Source organism: Mytilus edulis, chromosome 10, assembly GCF_963676685.1.
Source record: "Mytilus edulis chromosome 10, xbMytEdul2.2, whole genome shotgun sequence".
Lineage (NCBI taxonomy): Eukaryota > Metazoa > Mollusca > Bivalvia > Mytilida > Mytilidae > Mytilus > Mytilus edulis.
In genome coordinates this window covers 7,055,393-7,078,447 of record NC_092353.1, presented here as the reverse complement: position 1 = coordinate 7,078,447, position 23,055 = coordinate 7,055,393, and the positions used below count along the sequence as shown (strand labels likewise).

General features: G+C 31.3%; 1 protein-coding gene across 1 annotated transcript in view; it reads left to right on the top strand.

The window, feature by feature from the left end:
* Nucleotides 1–1,180: 1,180 nt before the first annotated feature.
* Nucleotides 1,181–23,055, top strand: part of LOC139493264 (E3 ubiquitin-protein ligase listerin-like) — a 36,185-nt gene continuing 14,310 nt past the window's right edge. Inside the window, exons 1-16 of the mRNA XM_071281498.1 lie at nucleotides 1,181–1,342; nucleotides 4,093–4,287; nucleotides 5,199–5,297; nucleotides 8,483–8,713; nucleotides 8,991–9,043; nucleotides 9,688–9,868; nucleotides 10,574–10,747; nucleotides 15,559–15,749; nucleotides 16,178–16,322; nucleotides 16,705–17,394; nucleotides 17,780–18,011; nucleotides 18,570–18,803; nucleotides 19,364–19,514; nucleotides 20,019–20,157; nucleotides 20,409–20,660; nucleotides 22,398–22,516. Of these exons, the coding sequence (XP_071137599.1) occupies nucleotides 1,289–1,342; nucleotides 4,093–4,287; nucleotides 5,199–5,297; nucleotides 8,483–8,713; nucleotides 8,991–9,043; nucleotides 9,688–9,868; nucleotides 10,574–10,747; nucleotides 15,559–15,749; nucleotides 16,178–16,322; nucleotides 16,705–17,394; nucleotides 17,780–18,011; nucleotides 18,570–18,803; nucleotides 19,364–19,514; nucleotides 20,019–20,157; nucleotides 20,409–20,660; nucleotides 22,398–22,516 (3,140 nt within the window). The 5' untranslated portion in view covers nucleotides 1,181–1,288. The remainder of the gene's footprint in view (nucleotides 1,343–4,092; nucleotides 4,288–5,198; nucleotides 5,298–8,482; nucleotides 8,714–8,990; nucleotides 9,044–9,687; nucleotides 9,869–10,573; nucleotides 10,748–15,558; nucleotides 15,750–16,177; nucleotides 16,323–16,704; nucleotides 17,395–17,779; nucleotides 18,012–18,569; nucleotides 18,804–19,363; nucleotides 19,515–20,018; nucleotides 20,158–20,408; nucleotides 20,661–22,397; nucleotides 22,517–23,055) is intronic.

Below are 23,055 nucleotides of genomic sequence, written 5' to 3'. Positions count from 1 at the left end.
TGAAGAACATTGAGGATCCAAAATTCCAAAACGTTGTGCCAAATACGGCTAAGGAAATCTATGCCTGGAATAAGAAAATCCTTAGTTTTTCGAAAAATTTAAACTTTTGTTAACAGGAAATTTATAAAAAAAAAATGACCACATTATTGATATTCATGTCAACACCGAAGTGTTGACTACTGGGCTGGTGATACCCTTCGGGGACGAAACGTCCACCAGCAGTGGCATCGACCCAGTGGTGTAAATAGTTATCAAAGGTACCAGGATTATAATTTAGTACGCCAGACGTGCGTTTCGTCTACATAAGACTCATCAGTGACGCTCATTTCAAAATATTTATAAAGCCAAACAATTACAAAGTTGACTGAGCATTGAGGATCCAAAATTCCAAAACGTTGTGCCAAATACAGCTAAGGAAATTTATGCCTGGAATAAGAAAATCCTTAGTTTTTCGAAAAATTTAAACTTTTGTTAACAGGAAATTTATAAAAAAAAAAATGACCACATTATTGATATTCATAGTAGTCAACACTTCAGTGTTGACTACTAAAGATAGTCGATAACATTCGAAATAACCTGAGTAGAAGTATGAACCGAAAAGATCCGAAATCCGAGTAGAAGTATCGAAAACCAGTGCACATTGACTGAATCCTATAGTCTGTTATCACAAAACCAAAAAAGGTTTACCAAGTTTGTTTTCACTTTTATATTTTTATAATGATAATTTTGATAATTTTCTTTAAATTTTAAGAAGGGAAAATTCTGTAAACACTTAATTTTTAGCGTTTTCTTTTATTAATTATTCAATATTCATTATATTTTTAGACCACACATTTCTCTAATCTTTATTTTTTTGGCCCGTTATTCTCTAATCTTCATTTTTTAAGGGCATTATTCTCTAATCATTTAACCCCATCCAAACCCTCATATATCACTTAATTTTTAAACAATGAGAAACAAATATTTAATTTTATAGCAATACAAAAAAAAACGTTGTCATAATCACACTTTGTTTTGAAACAATGATATTTTTTTTTAAAGTAATACACTTACCAAAAAAAAACCTGACACAAGACCAATAAATAGGGTGCGAACGTGTATGGTACGAACATGTAGGGTGCGAAAGAGAAAGGGGGCTAACCTGTTTTGGGACGAACGGACCCGGATTCGGTACATGTAAGACATTTATTAGGCCGTCCTTGTGAAGGGGCACTACTCAACAATCTCCCACAATATTTCACAATCAAACGTGGAAAATTTACATTTGCGTATGTTTGGCAGTTAAAATATGCCTGGACACACGAATAAGAAACAGTCACAGAGAACAAAGGGAAATGTCCGGGTAAATAATCAGGAGAAACAATTTATTGAAGGGAAAATGATACAAAATCTGGTACAAAAATGACCAAATTATCTGTGAAAAAATGAACTCTTGAAAGCACTGATAATAGGCAACTTTCGAATTACTTTTCCGTAAATTTGTTGTCATAATGGATATGTTATTACTAACAGCAAAAACTGATAGTTGGTTACACCGATTCACCTCAGATCTACCAGTGTAAGGCCCCAAAAAAATATATGTCTGTTTACGGTTACCCGACCTGCCCTAATTTGAGCGCCGACCCTAAGCCATTTTATTTCCGTCGTAATCCGATCAATTGCCTGATACATCCCAATGTACACAATCGTGAATATGACAGCTGTTTTAACAAATGTTTAAGGAAACTTGCAACTCAAAAAATAATAAACATGATAAATGGGAATACCGACCTACCTACCTTATTTATTTTGATGATGTAACCTTAAACAGACATATATTTTTTTTGGCCTATAATCACTGTAACTCATTCTTAACCAGAAAAATTGGTGCATTCACAAATTGGCTTTCCATACAGGATTGACTACGCATACATGTAACTGATTAGCAGCAATTCAACAGTCATTGTAAAAATCACTGCAAAATACATTTCGTCACTGGGCTTTCAAAATGTTGTACAATGTAGAATGACTTTTTTGCCTAAAATTACCCTTTTTTTTGTCCTGGCAGAAGGAAATCTTCGATATTCCAATATAGAAACCATTTACCCAATAATTATAAGAACATTTGAAATAAGAAATTGACAAAATTGCCAATCTAAATTGCTTTTAAAGTTTGCTTCAAAAATTTTGTATGTAAACTTAAAAAGTGTTGTATAATGGCTTTTAATTTGGGAATCAAATACTTGTACCAAGGGTTTGTATAGTATCTCTATACAAATCCTTGCTTGTACATTTCTTTATTTTTGTTAAAATATGTTTAGTTTGTGTGTAATTTCACTACCACAATTGTCACTGACAGGGACATCACCATCTGACTGGCTGATAGGAACATCACCATATTACTGACTGACAGGAACATCACCAACTGACTGACTGATATGAACATCACCATCTGCCAGGCTGACTAGGACATCACCATCTGTTGGCTGACAGGGACATTACCCTCTGACTGGCTTACAAGAACATCACAGACTGACTGACTGACAGGAACATCACGAACTAACTGATTGACTGATATGTACATCACCATCTTCCAGGCTGACAGGGACATCACCATATGTCTGGCTGGCAGGGACATCACCATCTGACTGGTTGACAGGGACAGTATTTTTTTGCAGCATCTTCCTGAGAGTTTTCTTCATCAAATTTATTGCTGATCCTCTTTTTCTTTTTTAGGTTTATATTGCAAGTAGATTTTTTTTATTAAAAATTGCAAGTAAATATTCAAGACCGACACCAATTTTGTTGTCAATGAAGAAATTACACTTCTTAAAAGAATATCTATATTTAGAAATAAAGATGAAGTTTGATGGTGGTAAAACAAGTTAGATTATCAATAATCTCTTTATAGAGCAAAGGAGTTAGTAAATGTTATCAGTTCTGTTCATGCATGTAACATTGACTGAAAAGTAAAAGGTAGTATGTCAATGTTACATACATGAAGACCATAAGATGAAAGTGGTGTGCTTAATAGTCAACTTTGGAGAAATAATATTATTGCTGCCCAGTAATATCTAATTAATCATTCAGGTTATAAAATGTTATTTAAAAGTCTGACTTTAAGGAAGTAATACCTTTGCATGTAACATAAAACAATTTTGACACAAAATATTGTTGTCAGTGTTACTAACTAGTGTTAAAAGACAAATTAAACAGGAAAACATGAAAATTCTTTAATTTTGTAAAGTGTAAATAAAATAATAGCTCCATATGGCAGTAAGTTTTGTTTACGCATGTAACACTGGCCTGAACATGTAAAAGTCTAAATTATAGACTGTCAATGTTACATACACAATTTCTCAATGAAAGTTTAATTTGGGTTTACTTAATACATTATTTTTATTAAATAAGTATCATAATAATAACTTTGAATATTAAAAATTAGATTAATTTGATTTCAACACAGTAAAATCTCCTCATGTAACACAAAAAAGACCTGATACGAAAATTGCTGTCCATGTTACTCACAAAGTTAGCATATAAGCATCAAAGAAATTGTGTGATGACAATATTTCAGATGTAAGTCATTTATAAACTCAGATAAATTCATTTTAAAGCTCATATCATAGGTTTGGAAAGCAATGCTTTTAAAACATTATGATTCTGGGTTATGCATGTAACATTGACAGGAACACCAACAAATGATGAGGAAAAATTGCTATTCAATCAAGGAAAAAAATAAACACAAATAATTAAAACTTATTTATTTCTTTAATGTCATTTTTATGAAGCAATTTTAAATTTCAACAAGATTTTATTGATTGACTTTGATATTTAAACAATGTTTATTCTCCATATTTGCTTGATTTCTTGATTTTTTTATTGGATAAACACTATTGACCCTAAAATTTCGTTAGCGAATTCCTGCCCATATATAAAGTTGAATTCTTTGATTTGTCGTTTTTACCCCATCACAGCTGAAAAATTGGACCTTGTTATTTTAGTATTATAGTTAATATCTTAAATATGTCCGGATTGACTGCTTATGATGTAAAGTAGTTGTTGAAAGGGAAATATTTGTCACATAAATTATTAAGATGTATTTTATTTTAGCCTTCGAGTAGTAGTCAAGCTGCTCAGTTGCTAGTGACAACAGGAACAGCAGCAACAGGTTTTATAGGGTTTTCAGGAAGTCCAGGATATGTACCGGCCAGTCAGGTCTTCGATGATATAGATAACACGTTAGATGCTGATTTCAGATTGGTTCTGAGGAAATTGACTAAGAAAGATAGTACGACTAAAGTTAAGGTATAATAATAACTAGCCATTTTCATAAGGGACTTTAATTAAAAAAAAAAAAGTGTTATGATTACTATTGAAACAATTCTTCACCAGAGACCAAATGACATTGAAGGTATCAATAACAGGTGACCTTACAGCCTTCAACAATGAGTAGAACCCATACTGTATAGTGATGTTAAAAGGTGCTGAAATGACAAATGTAAAACAATTCAAACAGGAAAAATAACTACAAAATAATAAAACTAAATACTAAAATGATATACAGCAAATAACGAAAAACCACTGAATTATATCATTATGCTCCAGACTAATTAACTTGTAGTAGTATAGGGTCATTCTCCACAAAGAGACTGAATAATATGCTCCAGACTAATTAACTTATAGTAGTATAGGGCCATTCTTCACAAGGAGAAAGACCTGCTATAATGAATTATACAAACTATGCCGTCAAAGTCTGTTTTACCCCCAAAAAGAATTGTCAGAACATGTGGTGATGTATTATGAAATTAGCTTTTAAAAAGAAAACATCAATGAGACATTTTGTAGTTACTAGTATAACATGTATATTTTTTTGATTTCAAAATTACAGTAGTTGTCAGAAAATGGTATTCATAACTCAAAATCTATTGCAATACTGTAAATTCAAAAATTATTACAAGGATTTTTATAAATGTGACTTGGTAAGTATCGCAATAATAACTACTCGCATTCTGAAATCTGATGCATATATCATGTATATATACTGAGTGCCAGTGAAAACGCAACACTTGGTTTTTCAAAAATAAAATTTATATTAGAAATGATAATCTTTCAAGATAAATTGTTCTTGAAAATTAACAATTTGAACAATAGATCAATATCAAACAAAAATGTTTCATTGTCAACTTTCGCAGTATATATGTGTTTTGTATTTACAGGCATTGCAGGAGTTCAGTGTCCTATGTGAAGAGAAAGACATAGAACATCTAAAGGCTGTCTTACCTTTCTGGCCAAGAATCTACAATAAAGTTGCTCTTGTAAGTTTGAACTTTCAAGAGATAAGAAAAAAAAATTAAAAAAAATTATCACAAACTATTTTTTATATGTCAAACTGGCATCTTCTCTTATATGAACAAAGTAAGAAAATAACTTATAACAAATACAACTTAATAGGCTTAAAATGGCTGGAAACAATCAAAAGTTGTAGGGAAAATATGATATTTTCTTTTAGATCCCTGACCAGAATGGTACATGTATTACAAATATTGTAATTAAACTAGGTCAACTCGACAGTTAATTAGATTGCTTCTGGACTAAAATAAAAATCAAACAAACCTACATATTATTGTTCCCATGCCCTGTAAATTGTTTATTTTAGACTTTTTATACGACCGCAAATTTTGAAAAAATTTTCGTCGTATATTGCTATCACGTTGGCGTCGGCGTCGTCGTCGTCGTCGTCGTCCGTCGTCGTCGTCGTCCGTCGTCATCGTCGTCGTCCGGCGTCCGAATACTTTTAGTTTTCGCACTCTAACTTTAGTAAAAGTGAATAGAAATCTATGAAATTTTAACACAAGGTTTATGACCATAAAAGGAAGGTTGGTATTGATTTTGGGAGTTTTGGTCCCAACATTTTAGGAATAAGGGGCCAAAAAGGGCCCAAATAAGCATTTTCTTGGTTTTCGCACCATAACTTTAGTTTAAGTTAATAGAAATCTATGAAATTTTGACACAAGGTTTATGACCATAAAAGAAAGATTGGGATTGATTTTGGGAGTTTTGGTTTCAATAGTTTAGGAATAAGGGGCCAATAAAGGGCCCAAATAAGCATTTTTCTTGGTTTTTGCACAATAACCTTAGGTTAAGTAAATGGAAATCTATGAAATTTAAACACAATGTTTATGACCACAAAAGGAAGGTTGGTATTGATTTTGGGAGTTTAGGACCCAACAGATTAGGAATTAGGGGCCAAAAAGGGACCCAAATAAGCATTTTTCTTGGTTTTCGCACTATAATGTTAGTATAAGTAAATACAAATCTATGAAATTTAAACACAAGGCTTATGACCATAAAAGGAAGGTTGGTATTGATTTTGGGAGTTTTGGTCCCAACAGTTTAGGAAAAAGGGGCCCAAAGGGTCCAAAATTAAACTTTGTTTGATTTCATCAAAATTGAATTATTGGGGTTCTTTGATATGCCGAATCTAACTGTATATGTAGATTCTCAACTTTTGGTCCCGTTTTCAAATTGGTCTACATTAAGGTCCAAAGGGTCCAAAATTAAACTTAGTTTGATTTTGACAAAAAATGAATCGGTTGGGTTCTTTGATATGTTGAATCTAAAAATGTACTTATATTCTTGATTATTGAAGTTTTTTTGGTCCAGTTTTCAAATTGGTCTACATTAAGGTCCAAAGGGTCCAAAATTAAACTTTGTTTGATTTCATCAAAAATTGAATCCTTGGGGTTCTTTGATATGCCAAATCTAACTGTGTATGTAGATTCTTCATTTTTGGTCCTGTTTTCAAATTTCAAATTCTACATTAAAGTCCAAAGGGTCCAAAATTAAACTAAGTTTGATTTTAACAAAAATTGAATTCTTGGGCCTCTTTGATATGCTGAATCTAAACATGTACTTAGATTTTTGATTATGGGCCCAGTTTTCAAGTTGGTCCAAATCAGGATCTAAAATTATTATATAAAGTATTGTGCAATAGCAAGTCTTTTCAATTGCACAGTATTGTGCAATGGCAAGAAATATCTAATTGCACAATATTGTGAAATAGCAAATTTTTTTTTAATTAGAGTTATCTTTCTTTGTCCAGAATAGTAATCAAGAAATATCCTATTTGTGCAATAGCAAGAATTTTTTTTAATTGGAGTTATCTTTCTTTGTCCAGAATCAACTTAAATCTTTGTTATATACAATATACAATGTATATACACTTTTTACTACCAACTGATAAATTTAAATAATCTTTACCATTCAGTGATAACAAGCAGTTTTTTTACATCTTAATATTTTATGATGTATTTAAATGAGTAGTTATTGTTGCAAACTCCATTAGAAATTTGAATTGATATCAGTTTTGAAAAAGGGAAACGGGGATGTGAAAAAAAGGGGGGGGGGGGTAAATTTTTCTCATTTCAGATTTCATAAATAAAAAGAAAATTTCTTCAAACATTTTTTTGAGAGGATTAATATTCAACAGCATAGTGATTTGCTCAAAGGCAAAAAAAACCTTTTAAGTTCATTAGACCACATTCATTCTGTGTCAGAAACCTATGCTGTGTCAACTATTTAATTTTAGATTTAAAAAGTTTGAAGAAGAAATCTTTAATTGATTTGTAAAATCTTGGCATTTGTTTTGTGTAAAAAAAAAACATGTAATGTCAAAAATTTGATCACAATCCAAATTCAGAGCTGTATCATGCTTGAATGTTTTGTCCATACTTGCCCCAACTGTTCAGGGTTCGACCTCTGCGGTCGTATAAAGCTGCGCCCTGCGGAGCACCTGGTTATAATTTGGATAAATGTTTTACATTGTTATAAAACAAATATGAAAATTTGGGTCAAATTGGTGAACATGAATTTGACAGCTTTAATGATTTTTTTTGTCTAAAAAGATGTATACATGTTTTTCTTTTTATTATTTTCTTGTCTGTAATAAATTAATATACCCTTAGGGGTCCATTGATTTGGAATTAAAATGATATTTAAATTGATTTATTAGTTTGAATAATTGTCTCAACATTTTATACATATAGATATATATTAAATCAACTCTTGTAAGATTAAATACAAGTGTTTGAAAAAATACTATATCAACATGATCAAGAAATGAAATAAAAAGTAGGTACACCTTCATTTGTTTGTCAGTTTTACAAAGATTATCCCACTACTGTTTTTTTTTTAATTTACATAATGTTTACAAGAACGGACAATGTACCTAATAGTCATTGAACAATTACACCAAATATATGCTTTATGCACCATCAGCCTTCAAACTACAGCCTAGTCCAGTAAACTTTGTAAAATTGCTAAAATGAGGAGTTAGAAGCTATTTTGATTGAAAGAAAATTGTTAAAAGATGATTTTCTGACTTAAGTTTTTTTTTGCGAAAACTGCACTTTTATACCAGATGCAAAAAAAAACAAGTAAACTCAAGTATATGTAGCATTCCCTACACACCTAAGCTATACATATATACTTAATCTTACAGGACATAGACCATAAAGTTAGAGAATGTATCCAGCAGTCTATGAACACTTTAGTGCTGAGAGTGAGGAAGAATCTGGCCCCTTATCTGAAGAGTTTAATGGGAAGTTGGTTACTGTGTCAGTGTGATACCTACCCAACTGTGTCAACAGCAGCACAACAAGCTTTCCAGACAGCTTTCCCTCCAGCCAAGCAGACTGATGCTCTTGTCTTCTGTAAATCTGTAGTCACAGAGGTAGCTATCACAATCTACGTCCTAGATACCATTCACTCTAGCCAAGAAGACAGATACTTGTCTGTAAAATACATTTAATGAGACAACTCCAAATGTTTTATTCTAAATGAAAAGAAGATGTACATTTTGTACTTTTAAATTTTTGTAAAGGATAAAACTACAGACATAATATTACTAATTGATTCTAAGTTCATAATAGTTTATATCAGTGTTGTTAGAATTTTAAGGTTATTAACATTAGGCTTTCATATATAATGAACATATTTTTGTATTTTAGTATTTGGTGGATAATCTCCTAAATCAGACACCTAATACATTGAGTGATTCTACGTAAGTACTTGTATTAACTACCTGGTATCGTTTTGTCACCTGGAAACATGGGAACATAGAAAACCACCCATCATCAACGTCTCCAACAAATTCAAAAATCAGTATCAATCATTTTAAAAGAGTTATGTCCCTTGGAAACATTGATTATGTGGAAAATTGCATCGTTAGCGCTCTCATGTGTACAATTCTTGCCAGAATTTATTGAAACTGATATCATAGGTTTATATCAGCAATATGTCTAATTTTTTTTTGGAATATAATTGCTGATCAAATATTTTAGCAAGTTATTCCCCTTGGAAATATTAATTATGATGGAAATTGCATTCGCTCTGAAGTTTTCACTTCTCTATAAAGATATTGATGAAAAGCTTTAAAGAACAAAAACAAATATTTTTTTAGAATTGTTATTGTACCTTGGATAGTCTAAAATATGTGGAATGCAGGGGGTATTGGAAAGCTGTTCTTTTATTTATATTAAAATGAGATTTTGCTTTTCACTTTGAGAATTTTGTCACGTTTTCTGTTACGGTAATATTATTTGTTTATATATCTGCTGTCCTTTGTGTCTACGATATGAGAAAATTGAGAGGCATATAATTGTGTATAAAAGAATTTCTAAAATTATTGAATACATTTAATTTCAGTACAACTGAACAGGATGAAATGGTCAATAAATACAACAGGGTGTTAACATCTTCCTTATTGGCTCTTAGAAAGTTGATTACTGTTTTACCAGCCAATCAGATTGAAGATCTCAAACACCTTATGAATACTTTACTGAAAGATGGAAAATTTTGGAAACATGGAAAATCAACAATTACTTCAGTAAGTGGTAGTAACTAATGCTTTAATCAACCTTGATAAGAAGTCTCAATCAGTATGTTTATTAACTTTATAGAAAGGGGTTTTGACATACACAAAGATGACCTTTTTACCAATATTTTTTTTTACAATTTCATGATGTAAAAGAATACAAACTGAAGGACTTTATAAACTTTTTTTTGATCTGTTTTCCTAAACGATTTAGTTATCTGTATAACATTTATCCAATGTCTCTATTCTGTAAAGATCTGTAAAGATGGGAACAAAAAATGAAACATTTGTTAAAAGAAATAAATATTTTAGTAAAATGGATTAAAAAACATTTAGCGAAATAATTGTTTGCCAGTTGATATATCAGTCAAGTCCAGTGACAAGTAGAAAGATGTTTACAAATTAGCACAGACATAGATAAAAGTATCCATTGTTTTAAATTAAATGCGTGTTTCCTTCATCTCAATATAAAAAAGAAGATGTGGTATGATTGCCAATGAGACAACTATCCACAAGAGACCAAAATGACACAGACATTAACAACTATAGGCCTTCAACAATGAGCAAAGCCCATACCTCATAGTCAGCTATAAAAGGCCCCAATATGACATGTAAAACAATTCAAACGAGAAAACTAACGGCCTTATTTGTATAAAAAAATCAACTTTCTTTTTGTTTTCATTGTCTGTTGTTTAAGCTATATTGTTTGTTTTCCAGATTAAAGCTGCTATGTATACTTTCCTAGCAGGAATGTGTCAGACAATGCCAGATGTTGCACAGGAATTCTCTAAAAAGCTTTCCCCGTTCATACTTAACAACATAGATGAAAGAGATCCAGTGATCTGTCCTGCTGTATGGGAAGCTGTTCTCTCTCTGGTCAACTTTGTCAAGGTAAGAAAAAGATCCAGTAATCTGTCCTGCTGTATGGGAAGCTGTTCTCTCTCTGGTCAACTTTGTCAAGGTAAGAAAAAGATCCAGTGATCTGTCCTGCTGTATGGGAAGCTGTTCTCTCTCTGGTCAACTTTGTCAAGGTAAGAAAAAGATCCAGTGATCTGTCCTGCTGTATGGGAAGCTGTTCTCTCTCTGGTCAACTTTGTCAAGGTAAGAAAAAGATCCAGTGATCTGTCCTGCTGTATATGAAGCTGTTCTCTCTCTGGTCAACTTTGTCAAGGTAAGAAAAAGATCCAGTGATCTGTCCTGCTGTATGGGAAGCTGATCTCTCTCTTGTCAATTTTGATAAGGTAAATTAAACAAAAAAAGATGTATTCAATTCTCATTTGATTAATCAAAGGCCCTTTAGTCACAAAAACATTATCATATTGCAAATAACATACAAGATTATATGATTATCATTAAGGAAATTTTGAATTTAAATACCAGCAAATGTATCCCTTTATTTTGTTTTGTTTAAAAATAAGAATAAACAAAACTATTGTTGAATATTATGAAAACCATTTACAACTTGTTCATACTTTGCCAAAACGTAGTATATATTGATATATGTTCAAAAATAAAATAAAAATGATAGGTCGCCGCACATTTTCTCAAGCTACAGATTAAGACAAAATGACCAATTTTGTATGGACTATTCAGGAAAAAACGTCATTTTGCGATTAGAAGGTTAACTAAATGATAGAATTGCAAAATAAAATATGAGAAGATAGCTTTTAGAAAATGCTTTAAAAATATTAAAAGTTTTTTCAGGCTAATGTCTCGTTCACACGTACATTTAATTTTGAATTGAATTCGAATTAAATGCAAATCGAATTCGCTAATCTTGTTCACACACTCTTCTTTTTTAATTCGAATTGATTCCAATTGGCTTATTAAAATTATCCAATTCGCATTAGAAATATGTTTTTGTTAATACTAATTAAAAGTTAACGTTGTTAAGACAGTTAAGTGAATTTGACGCGCATTGCAATTCGAATTATAATTGATGTTCAGACGTAAAGCGTTTCGAATGCAAATTAAACTAATTTGAATCAGTTAATGCAAATTGAATTCAAATTACATGTGAACTCAGCATAAAATACAAATTGCAAAATTCCATGTAGATTCCTTCAGAACATGCACTATTTGAGAGTTACCTCCCCTTAAAATGCTAATTTAAAAACATTGAAAACAAGCAAAAATTATCTACACTTGGAAAAATATTAATATAAGTTATAATCTTATAAATTTGTTCTTTTAAATGCAAATTCACATTAGTTATCTGCATTCCTGCATCAAATTTTGCTAACTTGATTGAAAATCTGGACCATAGATTTTCTGTTTTTTACAATCCAAGATGGCAAAAGACAACCATATCACCTTAACCCTTTCACCGATTGCTGCCCAGACAGAAGCTACTCCGAGACGATGGCTTCCCTGGCTACTATTACTCAAGTGGGAGATCTTCATAATAAATGTCAATAAAAACTTATTTGTAGTTATTTGTGTATTTATTTCATTCACTAACACCATGTTCACAGTTTTGTTCATGTTTTGATGATTTTTTCCTCATAAAATATTCAAGTTTTCAAATTTTCGGCATTATCTAGGTGAAATTCCCCAAATTCTGCTCTTTGACCCCAAATCGTAATTTTTTAACCCAAAACGGCAAAATTTTGAAATATTTTATGAGGCTGTACAAATTCCTCACACTGAACGATGTCCATTCCAAGTGTTTTGTACATAAAACGACATTTTTTGTCAAAAAAGTATACTAGTTTGGCTTCAATTCTTCCATATTCTTGCAAAAAAAATGTTCCCTCATTTCAAATTCTCGTAAATTCCGTAAATTTCCTCTGATTTTGACACGGTTTTCAACAAACGGAAGCGCCATGTTTACACTTTCATCCGGGTATTCATCAAAGAAAGATAACTCATGTTTGCACTGTTTTAAGCGGGAAATATAAAAGAGGTATTCCGATCCCGGTAAAACGGGACTCATCGTCAGCTGTCTGAAGCGTGAATCCCGGTAAACCGGGACTCATCGGCGAAAGGGTTAAAAGGAAACTTCGCAAAAAAATCAAAAATTGATATTATGTCCATTCTGTATAAAAATTCTCAAATTCATAGATATTAAAGTTTTATTCCGCTAGATAAGAGATCACCATCGATTTTAAATTTTGAGTATCAATTCTCTGCGTTCCGCCATTTTGTCATCTTCTACGATTAATAATCACGATATTTCTATAAACCACAAAGGACCAAAACTACATTAACCGATGAAGTCGTAATTGCGTGTCGATATCTTGTCAATCGTATGGTTGTTTAATCTGACTAACTAACTTGATACGGAAAACGTTCTTATTTTGTTTTAAATAACCATAGTCTGTTATTTTTAAACTGTTAATATTTGAATTAGTTAAAAAGTCAAAGTTAAAATCTTAAATAAGTGTTCCGTGAAAATTGTTTTCGAAAATCTAATTCGTTCATAATTCTTTAAAGTAATAAACTTTATTCAAATAAATTCGGATCTTCCCTCATCTGATCACCAGCATGGCTAAAGGTATTACTCCCAAAGGTATTGTGAGGGGTGTGAGATGACACGTCCAGGTATTCAAGCGATTTCCTGTCGGGCTTGCAAGTTCATGCATCGTTTCACTTCTGTAGGTATTGGTCAGTGTACACGGCCGATAACTTATAACTTTCTATTTTGAACTATCAGGTGTATAATATACATCTCTGTCTTGCGTGTCCGAAAGTGATATAATATGCTAGTGATTACTTAACTCATACGCTTGTTTATAAATAACATTTCTGGTGTAAAGAATATTAGTTATAAAAATATAAATAATACCCCCCAAAAAAAAGATTTGAAGAAATAAAAATCTATTTAAATATTTTTTCCAAGGGTGAATTTGGGAAGATGTAATATATACTCGTTATCAATATTGGAACATACCAGAAATATTGATTTAAAAAATGTACGCACTTGTCGACGATTCGTTTATACGCCTGGATAGAAAGTAACGGAACTATAGCGCAATTTAAAATATATACATGTATACATTGAAGATAAGAAAGAAACATACATTTTGTGTAAATTGTAATAAAAGTTTTGTAAATAGACTAGTCCACGTATGCCAACAGTATGTAATCAATCTCGAATATATGTTAACTAATTAATGTGTTTTTATAGGCTAGCTCAAATCCTCATCCAAATAATATAATCTATATGTAATAATCGTTTCCTACCACACCGAGATTTAATGCCAAGCGGTAGACATATTTTAGGAACTAATTAAGTAATTAAATGAACAATAGATAACAATAATTAATCATTAATGTGCAAAGATTTAAAAACAAAAGTATTTTTTCTTTATTCGTACATTTTATATTCCGCTTCCGTAGAGTTATCTTCAGATAGTTTCAGATATTAATTAATACATGGGTTTCAAAAGTCTAAATGTAAGTGTTCTCGTACATTTTTTTGCCTGATAAAGACAATCAAAATGCTTTGGTAAAGCTATTTCTAATTTCTAAGTTCCCCTTTTTTATGAGACATAAATCAAGGACAAGAGGTGTATATCATTTCATTCTGACACATGAATTAAGTTTCCCGTCTTTAACCGAAAATTGTTTATTTCTATTTAAGTAAGTAAATTAATTTATTTGAATTCAAATAAATAATAGCACCAAATATAATTAAATAATTCCACGGCGATCTATTTTCATTTGTCACCAACTTGAATATGTATTTTTAATGTGTGTATTAAATGCTCCCTTGTTTTATAACCCACTGATCCAAATAGACAGTCACACCTGGCAAGGTGTGCCCTAGAGGCGTGGTTAAATACCGAAGTGCAAATAACAATTTACCTTTCAACAAGCCATCTACAAGTATTGCCACAGAACCGTGAATATACATCGTATAAACCTAGTCATAGCAGAGACAGTAAAAGGTCAATATATAAGAGTACACCAACATGTTGTCTTTACAGATTATTGTATTTTAATTTGTTCACTTTATCAGTCCGAAAATGAATTAATTAAAAATAAATTTATAACTTTTTGTGTTGTCTAAAAAATTAATTCGGATATATAGGTTTAACAAAGAAAATTTATCTCATGAATATGTACAATTGCACGTCTGTGCGTTTTATCTTCTTATTATCGGCTGGTTATTAGATGAAGCATAAGTCATCGGCGCGCTTACGATTACGTTTAAATGTCATTAAAAACCAAGACTTTTAATGATTGTATTTTAAATCCCGGCATGCAAAAACCAGGAGAAAACGTCACGACCTACAGGAAGTTGTTAATATTTTTTCATTAATTATTGAATTTCTCCTTTATTGCTGCACATATAGCGATAAAACTTTGTGAATATATATATTATGTCATAATGAACATATTTAAACCTTAAGTAAAAAATCGCGAATTTTCCCTTTAAAAGTAGAAATTCAAAGAAACACGTGTTCCACTAGAGACCAAATGATGTGGATGCAAAGAACTATAGGTTCCTTTATTGATTCCCACATTGAACAAACCCCATACTGCATAGCAAGCTATAAAAGGCAAGATAGATTCAAATGACATTAAATGTTGCAGTCCTGAATAGGTCAGTTCTTTATGTAGTTTGATATGAAGCATCGGTAAAATCTATTTGTACAAAACAACAAAAGTTTATTAGAATATAGTACAATAATTAAGATTATAGATGACAAGAAATTTATATATTGCTTTACCTTTATATATTTATATTTTTACAGGACTGTTGGACAGATGTAAGCATAGAAAAATCATTATGGCCAAAACTAAGGAACTTATTAGAAAATGGTTGCTATGGAAACTGTTCTCTGATTGCACCAGATTTACTTCCCTTTATAAGTAAGGTACCACCTGATTTACTGAAGGAAGAAAACAAGATATATTTAGAATTCCTGAACCACATGAAACTGGGGTAAGTTTTCCATAGAAATGAAACAATAAAAAGTGTGTGTTGACTCAATATTTCTGATGTCTGTCATGATCAGTGTATTTAATGACAAACTTACGAAGAAAAGTTTGTATATGCATTTGCTGAAAAAGCAATGAAGTGCAACATGTCAATGTAGCTAGTCTTAGATTATATTTTTAGATAGGAGTGAAATTTGTACATTTTTTGTTTTTTTTAACTTTTCAGATAAAATTGAGAATGGAAATGTGGAATGTGTCAAAGAGACGACAACCTGACCAAAGAGCAGAAAATCATCTCTATTTCAAGCTTAAAGTTAATAATTTATCACGAGTTTCAAAGATATATATCCAGTTTATAATTATTTATAAATTATTTATTAAAAACACTCTAGCACATGTTTATATAAAAACAAAACACAATTTATTTTCTAGACTTAGTAAAGAACAAGTTCAGACTAACACCAGTGAATGCATTGCCTTTGTTAGAGCTTTTATAGAATGTAGTCAGTTTATGATGAAGGAGGTGACCAGCACAGGCAGTGATTTGACATTCATAAAAATAATACTCCATGATCAGGTATGGAAAAAATAATACTCCAGGATCAGGTATGGGAAAATTAATACTCAATGATCAGGTATGGGAAAAATAATACTCCATGATCAGGTATGGGAAAAATAATACTCCATATGATCAGGCATGGGAATAATTGAGATTATTTAAATTTAATCTGTCTTATGTATTTTGTTGACATTCACCTGTATGTGTACTCAAAATGAGTTTGACAGTTAATCATCTGTGCCAGTTCATCGACCACAGGTCGTCTAGTTTACAGCGCAAATAATAATCAAACAGTTCTGAAATGGCTACAATATTTTAAGGTTTGAACAATTATTTCAAAATAATGCCTCTGAATTTTTGTAAATCATTACATTCTTTAATTTGTTTATATTTATTTTAGCTATTACCAGTTGTTGTTTCATCCATAATAGAGAAGGAATCAGAATTGTACAAGTCACCTTTATATTGCATGATGGGAAGTGCTCTGGAGAAATTGGAAAATGTGGGAACTGATGATGTCAGAGAAACTCTGCTCTCCTATTGGTCAGAATTATCAGATAAAGTGAAAGAGAGGCTAAGTGAGGAAGTTCAGGATGATAGTATGAGAGTAGTAGATCGTGTGATGCTTCTTGTGAAAAACTTAGTCTATCCACAAGCTGCAGAAAAAGGAAAACCGGAAAAAGTAAAACCCAGTGTTGATATGAACTCATTTGAACTTTCTCCAAAAGATCAAGATCGGATTAGATTAACAAAAGGCATGAGTACTTTTGTACAAAAATTAGCCATACATGGTTTTCAGAATGCTCACAAACAATGGAATCCACCTAGCTTGCATCTTTTTGCAGCTTTAATGGAAATAGAGCCAGCAGAAGATACCATAAAACTTGTAATAGAAAGTTGCCATGGTGACATTGAGACAGATGAAAGTCATTCAAATTATTTTGTGTTCAATGTTTGTTTACCATGGCTTGAGCATGCCCAATCAGAAGAAAACGCAGCAGATCAAAAACAAATAATAAGTATCATCTGTACGTTTATTGCATTACTAGAAAACAGTTCACTGACTGTACTTCTCCAGACATTGACTGAGGTATGTTTATGTAGAGAATTGTAAAATTTAAGTGAAGAAAATGGACAGAAATGACATCTGTCAAAAAATTCAAGGGGAGATTATCCTTTGGTTGGCAAATTTCAGATAAAGCATATTGAATTTGGTTAGAAATTTAAAAGTCTTATTTGAAATAATTACATGCATAAACATTTTATATGTTTTAGTTTCTTGATATGTTGTTTGATCAACATGGTGAAAGATTTAACAAAATACTTTTTAAAATCTTTATCTAGAAGAAAAAATATTCATTTTTCCTACGAGTTGACCAAGTATTGTAAAATTTTGCATAAATGCATATTGAAAGTATAATTGAAGAAGGCCATGAAAATGTTGATATTTACCTGACCTTGGTAATATTTTTCAGACTGTTCAGAATTTTGAAGCTTTCTACCATCTTCTAACCAAATGTATCAGACTACAGTCTGAGTTTAGTAGTATCAAAACATGGTTACATAGTGACATACTGGGAAATAAACTGGTTGACATAGCAACAGTCGTCTGTAAAGAGAGCACCAAACCAGTGGTTGATAACCAGACTAGTATACAGTTTGGATGGGATGTTATATCATTGGTTCTCACTGCAGATCACAACTCAGGTATCATTGCTTTTATTTTTTATGTTTCTTTATTTTCTGTCACTAAGAATAGAAAAGTTGCTGGAAGGTCGAAGTACCAAATTTTTGAAGAAGATTAAGAAAAAAGATTGAATGTTGAGACTCACACACACACCACTGAAAAGTTATGAATTAGTAAACACATAAGCACTACTGAAAATTAAAAAAAAAAACACAATCATGCACCAATCTTTTTCTTCAATCCAAATTTTTCTTTCACATTTAATTTTGATACCAAAAACTATAAAGATAAAAGAGAAGCTGAAACTCTGCATCTTCAAACAAAACTTTAATCTTGGTGTCTGACTGATATACTGCATTAGAAATAGAAATTTAGTACAATGTTTTTAATTTGATCAAATTGTTACTGAATCTCTGTTGAATTGCTGGCTTTTTTTTTGTGTACTTCCATGTAAATGATTTCAACAAATATTTGTATTATCACTCCACATTACCCTTGTAACAATTTTAGTAAAACAGCTTGCCACTTATGAGATGACAATATCTGTGTTATGTATACATGTTAGAATCTTATTTCAGATCAAGTAATCAGAGAAGACCATATCAAACAGATATTACATATTGTACACCAAACACTGCTGTCATTGGCTGACAACTCGGACCCTAACAACACAGATATAGCTGTTAAGTTTGTTTCCAAGGCTACACAAAGTTTCTTCATCAGTTCTAAGAACTGTCTATTGTTGCCATCAGCAGAAGATTTGTTGATCACTCTGTTCACGATATCATTAGATGATACATACAAGGTGTCTGGTGAGTATTGGTTGTAGGTTTATTTGGTACAGATCATACAAGTCTTTTCAGAAATTTTAGGACAATTTCGAAAGGTTACTATTTCACAATGTAAATCTTGGTATTTGGTTTGTGAAAATCGTACAAAAAAAAAATACTTTTGAATTATTTTTTGCTGGAAATTTTAAGCTATGACAACAAATTATTCTATCAAATGATAGCAAAAACCTATTTTAAAGACAATATGATGAAAATACCACTTTTGTTTTCTTGTAAAGAGAATTATTAACCATATTCAAATATCATTTTAACTGTTTAGTATATTAAACCATAAGTTTATTGGATTTCCAGTCATGAACATAGACCTTTATCAGTAGAGTCTTAACAGTCTTTAATCAAATAAACATAGTATCAGTAACACACAAGCTATATATTTTCATTGTCACAAACATAAAAAATAGGAGGAGACATTTTGTACAATATTTAAAATGAAAACGTTATGGATTGAAGCCATATTTATACAATATATATATATATAACAGTCCAATATTAAGACTATTATTCTTTTTAATATGTTATAGATGAGACTTTGTCAGAATCAGAACTTGTATGGACCACTGGAATAGGGTCTATTATTAGACAGACTGGTGGTTTGATTAAAGATGGTGGACTACTACAGAAGGCTGTTTGTGTCATTAAAGGCAAAGTGATCAGTGTACAACAGATACAAATGTATGTTATATTTCAAATTATTTTTTTTACTAAACTACAAAAAAAGTACAGGATAAATGTATAAGAAATCAATACTATCAATTCTAAGCCAAAACAAAATGCAGCATTGAAATTGATTGATTGATATTTGTTGCTTAATGTTCAGCTGTAAATTTGTCATGCATATTCTGGAAAACATGATAAAACATAAAATCCTTAACAATCTTCATCCCTTATTCTACATGGGGTACCAATTTTGCTTGGTATAGGTAATATAAACCATATTTTCATGTTCAAAAAGTAGATATTTACTATAAGCTTGTATACAGACATTGTTTAATTCAGGAAAACAAATATTCATTTAAAAGTAACATTTCCTCATTCCATAAAAATTGATACTTGTGAAATGTGTCTACAGATTATATAGGCTGTTCTTACAACCCCAATACATCATTCCTGTAATATTATGCTCGAATAATTAACTACATGAGAAACTATTTGATAGTTAGTTGTATTTTTTTTCAGATTTGATAGAATAATTAAAGCAGTGGATACATTGTTGACAGTTGTGAAGGAAAGCCTACCTGGAGATAGGGGAGATAACCCTATTGTGTCAAATCTTGTTCAGAATTTATACATACAAGAAATGGTTGCTCCTAGAAAGGTAATCAATTAGAACACCATTATAAGAGGTAGACACAGTTCAATATCAAATAATCAGCTGTAATGCATCTGGATTACATTGAAAAAAAATTAACAACAAAAACTACCGTTCTTGAGTAATATTCTCATAGACAGTTTCCACATTTATTTTTATAAATGTCATTCATCTTTAGTTTTATTATCATACTCTGTAGAGTTCAAGTAGAATTTAAAAGAAAAATGTGATAATATTAATATTATAATTATTTTCAGGTTTTAGATTATCTTATAACCAAAGGAGATTTGTCCTACCTAAGTATGAACCAAACATTAGGGTCAGATTCCAGCTTCTCACAGATTCTGTACTCAGCTTTGTATAATGCAAGACTTTTATGTTGGTCAGTAGTGAAACCAGATGAACAGGAAACTAGATCAGTAGAACTGGATCCCAAACAGACTACACTGTTACTGTCAGTGTTACATAGTATGAATATTGTAAACCAGTGGAAAGATATAAATAATATTGTAAGTAAGGAATGAGATTCTGCCATTTTCATTTATTTTTTGGTTTAGAGTGGGGTGCTCATTTTTGCCATATCTTTCCCTGTTTTCTTCAATTTATGTTCAGGTCTTTATGTTTTTGAAGTATACTGATATTTCTATATGAAGATAACTTCAAATGCAAAATATTCTTAGCTTTAAAACGTGTTTGAAATTTCCTGATAATTTGTCAACGGGGGACACAAATTCGCCGTTTTTACACATCTATTTTAAAACCAAATAACTGCAGCTTTAAACAATATTTAAGAAATAATTCATGGGGGCTTGAATATATCGTGATTTTACCACGGGTTGGCCCTTTATGACAAATATTTTACCCCTGAGCGATAGCGAGGGGTAAAATATCGGCATAAAGGGACAACCCGTGGTAAAATCTAGATATATTCAAGCCCCCATGAATTATTTCGATTCTGATAGGACACATACGGCAATTCTTTTGGATCGAAGCGCTCTAGGTGTAGGCAAATATTTGCCGTTCCCATAAATAAACGCACTAATAAACTAGCGTAAAAGAACGGAGCAAACTGCATTAGTGACATGCTTAAACTATTTAAAATAATGTATTTAGACAGTTTTGGATGAATTTGAATGATAATTTATTTATATGTCTTATATGATGTACAATAAAGGGCTTTTGCCACATTTTAGCATCATTTGTGTATGTTTCCTTGTGATGATTTTCGGATTCACAAGCGTGTATTTCCCCGTAAAATGCTTACATTCTAACGTCATTGTTCTATGACGTCGGGTATCTCATTCATAAAAAAGCATATGACGTGGGAGTACAATCGGAATAGCACTGGCAATATATTCATATTTTACCACGGGTGTGTACTCAAAGCGTTTGAAGGACGTCATGTTAGAATATCAAATAAATTCCATTATAGATGAATAGCAGACATTTGAAAGGTGTAAAAAACTGAAATTTAGGGCAATCAGTCAAAGAATTATTAAGAAATATTTCTTTGAAATCGTTTTTGTCATTCAGAAAATTGGCTGAAAAAGACCATTTTTCGGTCCTTTACGGTAAGTGCCAAAATTTAGTCTCATTGCCAAAAATAATCATATTTGTTATAAAAATATAATTTACCAGCTTATTTCTTCCATTTCAACCATCCTTTGAAGTTTTTACACCTCAAAATCATAAAACGGCGAAATTGTGTCCACAACGAATATGAGCGCCCCACTCTAGACCATACTTTATTTGCTGTTAATGCAAGCCAATTTTTTGTGTAGACATTTTGAATTAAAAATCAGTATTTATTCTTAAAGGATGTGTACTGTAAACCAACTTACTTTGCCACAATTATGACAAAGTATTATTGCTAGTTTTGTAAGTAGAAAAATAACATGTAAATGAAACGTTGCAAATATGTAAAACTTGAAACTTTACTTATATAACTACTTAAAGTAAATTAGAAAATTGTGAAATTTAATCGCAGCAAAGTTTCTTAGAATGGGCTAAATGCCAAAATAAAGTATCTGCAAATATAAGTTGGTTCACAGCATTCAGAATTTCCCACATGTATGAAATGGTTAATTTAAAATCTTAGAGATTTTCTTTTCAACAATAAAAGAAATGTCATATTTTATTTTACTTTGAATTATCCCTTTAAAATATTTTTACCTAAATTCCTCTTGAGATGCATACTTATACATATATAAGTTAATCTTTTTAATATTTCAATACTGTTTTGATAGGTCCATGTGAACCTATCCATGTCACAGTGTATTACAACATTGGAAACTTTGGTATCTACACTGATCCAGAAGTTAACAGAAAACAGCAAAAAATACCTACTGACAGCAGCTTTAGACAGGTAAGTTATAAAAATACCTACTGACAGCAGCTTTAGACAGGTAAGTTATAAAAATACCTACTGACAGCAGCTTTAGACAGGTAATTTATAAAAATACATTTTGAAAAAAAGAAATAGCTACACATAATGCAAGAGTGCACACGCTTAAATGTCTTCCCCACTTTCCTGGTCTTCTTTATAAAAGGTTCCACTGCAAGTATCACAAAAACCTTTAAACATCAATTATCCATTTAAATAAAGTCACGGTTAGGCAAACATGTACACTTAAGCTTCATATCATGCACCATGAATAGTTAACCTATTCAGCTATTGTTTATAGAAACAGACCTAACCATGAAAATTCAACATTGATTAGCTTGAAAATCAGGTTAAGATCATATCAACTAAGCAGGCATGACCAACTTACAATCATTCCATATGTCAAAAAGAGTTGACTATGTTTATAGTATCTGAGAGACAGACTTAACTAGAAAACCCTAATTTTAACCTATGAACCATGAAAATGAGGTTAAGGTCAGATGAACTCTGCCAGACAGACA